General features: G+C 38.0%; 1 protein-coding gene across 1 annotated transcript; it reads right to left on the bottom strand.

Annotated features, from left to right (window-relative positions):
- Nucleotides 1-6,014: 6,014 nt before the first annotated feature.
- LOC137709108 (glycine-rich cell wall structural protein 1.8-like) lies at nt 6,015-7,338 on the bottom strand. Its single transcript, XM_068448236.1, has 2 exons — nt 7,322-7,338; nt 6,015-6,933 (listed from the first exon to the last, which is right to left on the bottom strand). Exons 1-2 carry the CDS (start codon nt 7,336-7,338, stop codon nt 6,015-6,017), a joined length of 936 nt encoding a protein of 311 aa, XP_068304337.1.
- Nucleotides 7,339-9,841: the final 2,503 nt, after the last annotated feature.

Here is a 9,841-nt window from a genome sequence, read left to right as displayed (position 1 = left end):
AGAATGACCTTCCTGTCTACGTATTAATTTCCCTCCTCTCCCTCATTTACTTCGTTTTTTTTTTTCTCAATTTATTTACCTCCTCTCTGACGAAGATGATTGAAGGGTGGTAGGCGGCCAATAAGGAAGGGAAATTTAGAAAAATAACCAAAATTTAGAATCCATATAGAAGGGTTTTTATCACAAATGGTTCCTGAGATTGACCAAACTCATCATTTTGGTCCCTTACTTTCAAAATCAATCAATGTAGTCTCTGACATTCACTACCTCACATCAATTTGATCTTTCCGTTAAGATTTCGTCAACTATTCTGTTAGTTTGTACTTGGGACCCATAAATCCAATCACATGCTGACACGTATATTACACAAAATAAGGGCTTTTATCGCAAATGGTCCCTGACATTGATCTAACTCCTCATTTTGGTCCCTGAGTTTAAAAAATCGATCAATTTGGTCTCTGACTTTCATTACCACGCATCAATTTATTCTCTCCGTTAAAGTGGTCTCACTAATCCAATTATATGGCTCAACGTGGATTAACTATAAGAAACTTTTTTTTTTTTTTTTTTTTTTTGAGTGAACCAAAAGAAGAGTATTCTGCACTGACATTTTTCTCACATCCCACAACCCCAATTGGAAAAAAAATTCAATCTAAATTCAATAAAATTGAATCCTAATTCACTTTAAATTAGATAGGATTTAGGATTATGACCAACTAGAGAGAATGAGGAGAGAGTTTAGGAGGCCAAGTACTTTAGTGGTGTCATGGTGTCTTCCTTTTGTTTTTGAGCATACCTTGATGAAGTTGAAGATGACTTTTTTTTTTCTTTTAGTTTTGATTTTTAGTTTCTTATTTTACTTTTAGTTTTAAATCTTAAAAAAATAGTTTCTTATAGTTAATCCATGTGGCGCCATATGATTGGATTAGTGGGACAAAAAATATTGACGAGACTTTTACGGAAGGATTAAATTGATGTGAGGTATAGAAAGTTAGGGACCAAATTTTTCGATTTTTGAAACTCAAGGACCAAAATAAGAAGTTGGATCAATGTCAGAGACATTTGCGATAAAACCCTTATTTTATGAATCCACGTGTCAACATTTCATTGGATTTGTGGGTCCCACATACAAACTAACAAAATAGTTGACGGAATCTTAACAGAATGACCAAATTGATGTGCGATAAGGAATGTCAGGGACGACTGATTGATTTTGAAAGTGAGGGACCAAAATGATGTATTTGATCAATAAACCCTTGTAGAATTATAGCCACAATTTTAAGTTTATGATAATTATAACAAAAAATTGATATAAAAATACTAATATACCCTTAAAATAGAAATTGAGAGATAAGGAATGTGTTTGAATACAGATCCAAAAAAACTCAAACGTAAGGATTTTCTCAGTTTGATTTGTGTGTGATAAACAAAACTTGTTATCTGATTAAGATGGTGGGGAGGTTTAATTTGTTTATCCAGACATAGTGCCCTTGTTTTCGAGGCAGAATGTCCCAAAGAAAGGATTGAACATCATGGGTATCCTAGTTTTCTGGACATGGTTTCATCTCCTTGTTTCGTGTTTGCCCAGCGAGAGGGTTATGTTTGTGCTAGCAGCATTTGCATTGACATTGCTCAAGCACATCCAGTTCACATCGAGTCATTTCTTCGGCAACTCTTATTGAACATCATTTGTTTCTGCGAATGCCTCGTGGACAACTGAGGAAGATTGCTCCAACTTTGAACACTCATGTCTGATACCTCTTAGAGAGCATGTCTATATAGATTTACTACGGCACCACCCCACCACACACATTGATGTTGGGAGAGATGTAGAGAAAATGTACAAAGAAAGGTGTACAAAACAAAATCTAAAAACTAAAATTTAAAATTATATATTTTGAATTGTTTTCACTTTCGAGATTTTGCTTTCATTCCTTCTTCTTTGTTTCATCCTGTCACTCCCTCGACCTTTCTTCATCCCAAATCTCCTCAACACATTTTGCCCATATCTCAAACAAAATATAAAAACTAATAGCATTATTACTCCTTTTTTTTTTTTTTTTTTTTTCCTCTCAAGAGTCGAGATAGAATATCTAGCTAGATCAATGTTTTTGTCAACAAAGATACCTTGCACCTAAACTAGGCCAACTGCATTTAAATTTTTAGATATACTTCAAATGGCGTGACCGAGAGGTTGGACTTTCACCATTAAACGCCAGTACACAGACTTGTTTGCAATAGGAAGACGATGACAATACATGTATGCTCATTATTTCCTCCATATTTATACAATTCAAGGTAGTGTTATTCAGAAACCTATTTTTACTTCTCACACACTATCTCAATTTTCAATCGTCGGAAAGAATGAATTGATAAAGATCAAAAAAAAAAAAAAAAAAAAAAAAAAACACTATCCTTAGTCAATTCTTTGGCGAACTTGACTTTTCATATTACAAAATAATACAAACCCTAATGACTTTACAGAGGTCGTTCGATGATCTTTTTGTGGCCGCAGGTATCCTTAACTCGAAAAAATAAATTCAACCTATTATATATGGAAATGGATCATCGCCGGATCCTTTTCCTAGGGATCCTAAGGATCCCGTGATTGTGATCGTTCATCATACATCATGCGATCAGTTTTTGTTAGGTACTATTTATATTTAATTTTAAATTTTAAATTTTGAAATGATTTCTGACCGCACAATGTACGATGAATGGTCATGATCACGGGATCCCTAGAATCCCTAGGAAAAGGATCCGGCAAGGATCCTTTTCCATTATATATGTACATGATGGTTATATATACACGCACAATGCATAGACCAACGTCATCTTACCCGGCTTAGACCACCTGTACCTTCTGAAATGTGATTTCATGCAGCTAGGGTTAGCACCTATGTAAATTAAAATAAAGAGTAAATTACATTTTACTACCTCAATTTTATGTCAGATAACAAACTCATACATCATATTTTAAACATTGTAATGTCATACATTAAATTATGAATTCGTTGTCATATCAAACTTCCGTTAAAAAATCTGTCAAGTGAGCTGTTTATCCACACTAACACTCAGTCTGACATTTAACAAAGTTGTAAGTTAATTGACGTAAACATTGAAATGATCAGAAGATGAGATATAAGTTTGTTATGTGGCCGAAAATGAGGTGGTAAAATGTAATTTACTCTAAAAGAAAGTTCCTAAGTCCAAATTTCAAAAAATAGAATTTAATTTCAAATATATATAATGAGGTGTATGACCGACACCCAAGTGCGCGCGAATGCGATTGCATCTGTCTATTCATACGATAGGAATGGCCAAGCTTAACCTAAGAAAGAGGTAACACTAGTTGACTAGTCCTATCCAAGGAAGGAAATGAACACTCCACACCCAAAAAACCATATCCTTTTTAAGTTGAAAAGGTCTAGGGCCCATTTTTGTCCCCATAGTTTTTTTTTTTTTTTTTTTTTTTATACAAGAAAATTTTGTTTGTGAAAGCATCACATGTGGTGGTTCTGGCATCATGAACCCAAATCACGGGTCGAATAGCAAACTTCATGTTCAAACTTCGCCTATATCAAAATCCTTCCGAGTTTTCTTGATTTCTTACCTTTGCCCATAACCTCATATATGATTGGAATAGAAATTTGCAAGTTTACAAAAATATTAGATTGAAATTTTTTAAATGAATTCAAGCACAAAAATACGAACCAATGGATTTAGCATTGACTAATTCAACTTCAAGTAATCATTTTGCAAATCCCTATCAATTTTGTATCTATCATTTCAAATTTATTCATCGAATCTTTTACAATGCATTTCTAACTAATTTAACATAGATTTATTGGTACTTACAAATTTCTCTTCCAAACATGGCTTAAGATAATGATTTCAGATCTACAGTACCCTATTTGGATCTTGAAATCTATAGCTCGTTTATTAATCCGTAATCAAAATAAGGGGAATTGAAAAGGAATTATAATGGGTGGAGTCAGAATCAGATTCTTATTCACAAAAAAAAAAAAAAAAAAAAAACAGAATCAGATTCTTATTAAAGCTGTTTACCAACATAACATTAACCTATATAAACTATTTACTAGTTCACATCAATCGGAATAGAAACTAATGTGATTACTAAAATACCCTTGTTATACTAAATTATTTTTATATGCTGATTAATAGAAAGTGAAATGATATAAAATAAAATTAAAAAGCAAACTAACCAATTATCAAACCCCAACCTAATTGTTCCTCTCCTTCTCCGCCTCTCTCATCTTTCAATAGTTTGAAATTGAGGTGGGTTTATGGTCGATAGGCAGTGGTAATGGTGCTGATGTCGAAGGATTAGTCTACAGGGCTGTGATTTCTTGTTGGTTTGGTGTGGGGGCTTGGTTTTTGACATTTTGTTCATAAAATAACTACTAAAATTGCAGCAAGGTTCTTCTTGGTTTGTCATTTGATCTACTTTTATGGTTTAATTGTTGTGAAAGATGATGGTGGCCTGGTCTGTGCCTTGGGAAAGGCAAGGGATGTGCGACAGTGGTAAGGGAGAAGGAGAGGGATCACTGGGGACGAGAGCTTGGGCTTCTTCGGAATTTCAACTTTTATGCAGGGGCACAATGGGTAAGAAAAATGGATTCCTCACCCCCTCAATCCTCCGGAATCCAAATACCATCCAATTGTTAGGAGTCCAATTCCTCCAAATTTTGGAATTGGATTCCAAAATTTGTGTAGGACCCGTTAAATTTTAATTCCCTCAGATTTGGTAAACACCAGAGTATTCCGTAATCGAAATTCAATTCCCTTTCTTGATACCGATTACCCTTACGTAAACGTGCCCTCAATGGAAAGGAAGCCACTTAATTCCTTCATCTTGTATGTGATCTTCATTAACTTGGTTTTGGAATGACCCTCAAGTTAATGAATCATGACAACTTGACAAATTAATTATACACATAAATTAATAATTTTATATATACACTTGGTACCACAAAGAAAGGGAACAAAATTATCTTCGGATTTTGTTTGTTCGGAGCCTTTAGATCAATTGATTGTGGCCGTTCACCACATATCTAACGATGTAAAAACAAATCACGTTATCGGAGAGTGTCAACGTGACCAAAGGATCTCCAAATCCATGGATGCCATGTCTCATCCTTTGCCTCTACGATTCTGCCTAACCAAACATAGTCTCTGACCTATGTGCTCATCATGCATCAAAGCGCGATGTTGCTGACGAAGGCAGATCGTAACCTTTATTCTGTCATGAACTAGTTCCATGCCCCCAATCTTGTTTACGACAACATGCCTCTTCTGTCGCGAACTCATTTTATTCTGGAGAAGAGAAGATAGAGAAAGACGAAAAGTTAAAAGGAAGTGAACAAGAGGTTGTGGAATTGCAACCATTTGATTTGTGGTGAACGGACATGATCAATTGATCCTGAGGCTCTACACAGACAAGATCTAGAAAGGATCCTTGCGCCAAAGAAAGGGGCAACAATCTCTCTCTCTCTCTCTCTCTCTCTCTCATTGTCTAGCACGTAGATTAATACTTAGGTTTGTCTCATTACCCACAAAGCCTCCATAAAGCCATTGGCTTGGTATTGGGATTCAATATCCAGTTCCAAACTCTCTTGAGAGTTGTGAAGTTATAGTATTGACATGGAGATCAATTATGCTCTGGCTTTGCTCTTAGTCCTCATTCTCAACTTGGGTAGTTTGCTCACTTCTCTTGCTAACTCCTATTACCCACCACCAACACACCCTCCAGTTCCCTACTTTCCACCCAAACATCGTCCCCACGTAACGCCAACCTCCTACCCTAAACCTCCAAAGAAGCCACCATCGCATGTCAAACCACCTCCACATGTGAAACCACCTCATCCAAAGCATCATCCCCATGTTCCCAAACCGCCCTCAAAGCCACCTTATGCACAGCCTCCTCCTCATGTACCCACAAAACCACCTTATGTTAAACCACCCATTATAAAGCCACATCCCTATCCAAAACCTCATGTTGCTAAACCACCTCCATATCCCAAACCCCCAGTTATTCTGCCTCTACCATCTACCCCTAAGCCCCCAACTGTAAAACCACCACCTACACCACCTGTTATATTGCCAAGCCCACCATCAACACCAACACCAGTTGTCCCAATGAAGCCTCCTCCACCTACTGAAATACCATGCCCTCCAACTCCATCACCAAAGGTAGTACCACCCCCACCACCACCAAGTCCAACCCCAGTTGTCCCAATGAAGCCTCCTCCACCACCACCACCATTTCCACCAAAGGTAGTACCACCCTTACCCCCACCACCATCTCCACCGAAGGAGGTACCACCCCTACCACCACCACCATGTCCACCAAAGGTAGTACCACCGCCACCGTCACCATCATCTCCAACCCCAGTTGTCCCAATGAAGCCTCCACCACCACCACCACCACCATCATCTCCACCAAAGGTAGTACCACCCCTACCACCACCACTATCTCCAACCCCAGTTGTCCCAATGAAGCCTCCTCCTCCACCACCACCATCTCCACCAAAGGTAGTACCACCTCCAACCCCAGTTGTCCCAGTGAAGCCTCCTCCACCACCACCACCATCTCCACCAACCCCAGTTGTCCCAGTGAAGCCTTTTCCACCACCATCACCATTTCCACCAAAGGTAGTACCACCCCCACCCCCATCCCCACCACCATCTCCAACCCCAGTTGTCCCAGTGAAGCCTCCACCACCACCACCACCACCAAAGGTAGTACCACCCCCACCACCACCATCTCCACCGAAGGTAGTACCACCCCTACCACCACCACCATGTCCACCAAAGGTAGGACCACCCCCACCGCCACCACCATCTTCAACCCCAGTTGTCCCAATGAAGCCTTCTCCACTACCACCATCTCCACCAAAGGTAGTACCACCCCTACCACCACCACCATATCAAGGCTAAGCTTCTTAATGTTAACCCCATCATCCCCATTGCTCTTCAGGGGCTCATTAATTGTGGGAAGACTCCTCCCTCTGGATTCCAATGTCTTGCATAAATGATCATCATATCATATTCCTAAATCATAGTTAGTAGTTGTTAATCATGTCATCATTTACTAATAAGTGGCCTCAGCCAACTTATAATAAAGCATGTCAAAGTTTGGAAGTGTGGAAGTGTGTACCAAATCGATATACTGTGGTACTTTAGTCATGTTATTTTCTTAAACCTTAGAAGTATATATAATAACTTGAGTTTAAACAAGACCTTGATTAATTCACTGTTAGTTATTCTCCTTTAGAGGACTTACATGGAACACCGTTACCGTGTTGGTGACATCATGGTCTTCATTTGTAATAAAGAATTATATGACATTACATTACTGAATCGAGACACTAGTGTAAATATTTTAAATTGATGATCGGATTTGTTCACTGTATTCTTTTAAAGTCGAAGAATAGTTTTATAAAATCAAATCTAAGATAAAATAACCGCTAATTGTGATTTTTCGTTTCTAACCACCGAAGAATTTCATCCCATTACCTAATATTGGTGATTTTTGGTGTGTGCGATATTGGAGTATAACTACTAGAAATTTTGACTTTGCTGACAAAATTTATTTGTCGGTAAAGATCCTTTCCTAAAGAAAAAATTTGTCTGCCATTTTGTCGAGCAAAGCATGTTGCGTAAGAGTTTTCCCGACAGATTTTGATACTTCGTCGGCTAAGGTTCAACTTTTCCTGTCAAACATTTTTTTGTCAGCATTTTCATTGTTCTCGACAAATATTTTCGTCAGTACAAGGGTTTTAAGCCGACAAATAATATTATTCAACCAACAAAATGTGTTTGCCACCGTGAATATTTCGTTGGCACAATCTTCCCTCTCCCGACAAAATTTGTTTCGTCGGGAAAGACATTTAATTTATAAAAAAATAAAAAATAAATGCTTTAATGCTCAGCTACTATATATGTATATCAAAATATAATACACAAAATTGTTAAGAAATAATACTTTATTGATTGATAAATTCCGAATGTACATCTAGATGCTGAATGTGAATATATACAAATCCTGGAATTCTTAAAACTATACAAATCATGTACAAATGGAAAAGAATGTCCAAGCAATCTGAAACATATGACAAATAAGAATTGCATCGAAAAAGGATAACCCTTCATTCAATCGAGCCATTTGCACAAGTAGAAGTAGAAAGTATTAATATATAAAAACTAAATAAAACTAGCACCATAGCATGCAATTACAGCAATTTGTAAACCAAGTAATCTAAACTTAATTTTGCAATAACTGATACCCAAAATCCAGCTGTATCTAGAAATAAAAGAAGCATCGAGTATGTAAACGAGCTACTCATAATTGCTAGACATGGCCAAATATAGCATGTTAGATCTGCCAAGAAAAACAAAGGAATTAGAAACATAAGTGTCGATGCAAATTTCCGCCATCTTTTGTCTTGACGAAAATGCACCTACAAAACAATCAACACCTTTGATCAAAAACCTAAGCCTCACGCGCCCACGAGGTGGGTGGGGGGGGGGGGGAGTGGGCGGGGGATTAGCCCAATGGATCTCCGATGCCTAAATCAGTTTCTCTGAGAGAATAAAGTGTTTAGGGCTTTTTTAGGGGTAGCAAAAGCTCTGAAATTTGGTAGAATATAGGGTATTTATAGGGATAGGCCGACCATAGTGTTAAGGTTTTACCCTACACATGGCAGCCTCCTATTAGCCAAGGTGTTTATGGAGAAATAGAAATATGCTCAAGATATTAAATCGGAAATAATATCTTGAGATAAGGAGTAATTATCCCTAATTTATTTAAATTGGGATTACTTACTTGATTGGAGTCAATCTTCAATTGGGAATGTACTAAAGATAGGATTTGGGTAATTAATTCTGATCTTTAATTCCTTGCTATGGGAAGGTGAGCTGTGGGAAGTCGTATTTAGCTGTTAAGACCTTCAGGGGTGTGAGCTGCGCGGGGAGTATCTGAGAAGCATGCCTATTTATTGAGGGCAATCTTGTCTTTCTTGAACAAAAGTCCACATGTCGCCTCTAGAATTTTTGGGATTGTTTTAGGCTCTACAAATGCCGCCACACCTATTAGGCTGCACATAGGAAAATGATAGTATGTGTAAGAATCCCAAGCTACTTAGGCTTGTAGAATTGTTTCCCAATTTGAACTTAATTTTCATTCTTGATTTGGAGATAGACTTCTTCTAGGCAAAGGAAACCAATTGCCCCCAATACCTATTAAATTCTGCCTTAAGCAAGGGATTAAATAAATTTGGAAAGCAATCATTATTCCAACAAGGAAAAGAAGCCTGAGGAAATTTTTCTTCCCCCTTCCTTAGTGTTCTCCTTATCTTGTCCTTGCAAATAGTTATCCCTCGTTGTTGTTCTTCTTCTCCATGCCGCACCAAGGTAAGAAAAATTTGAATTTTCTTCTTCTTGAATTTTTCGGGAGTTTTACAACTGCTTTGTGGTGCGGCACGGGTCGGCTTGGGCTAACCTTCAAGGCTACTGGGCAAGGGCCTGTGTAGGTGGATGACGAGGGAGATAGAGACCGGCACATGCTAGATCTCTCTGGTTAGTGCGCTGATCATGATGTCGTCAAGTGTGCTAAGGAAAGAGTGAAAGACCAGGTCCTGGCCCATCGAGCCTAGCTTGCGGTTGGGGCCTGGTCGAGAGAAATGGTGAGGGTCGTGGGGCATAGCGCAGGGGCGCTAGGCTTGCAGTCCTTCTATGTTATTTTTTATTTTTTATTTTTATTTTTAGTTTTTGCGAGCTACCTTCTAAATATGTTTCCTCGTACTTTTTGCAAAGATTT

The sequence above is a fragment of the Pyrus communis genome, chromosome 11, assembly GCF_963583255.1.
Source record: "Pyrus communis chromosome 11, drPyrComm1.1, whole genome shotgun sequence".
Taxonomy (NCBI): domain Eukaryota; kingdom Viridiplantae; phylum Streptophyta; class Magnoliopsida; order Rosales; family Rosaceae; genus Pyrus; species Pyrus communis.
The sequence above is the reverse complement of the archived record's forward strand: the minus strand, read 5'-3'. Positions and strand labels throughout refer to the sequence as shown.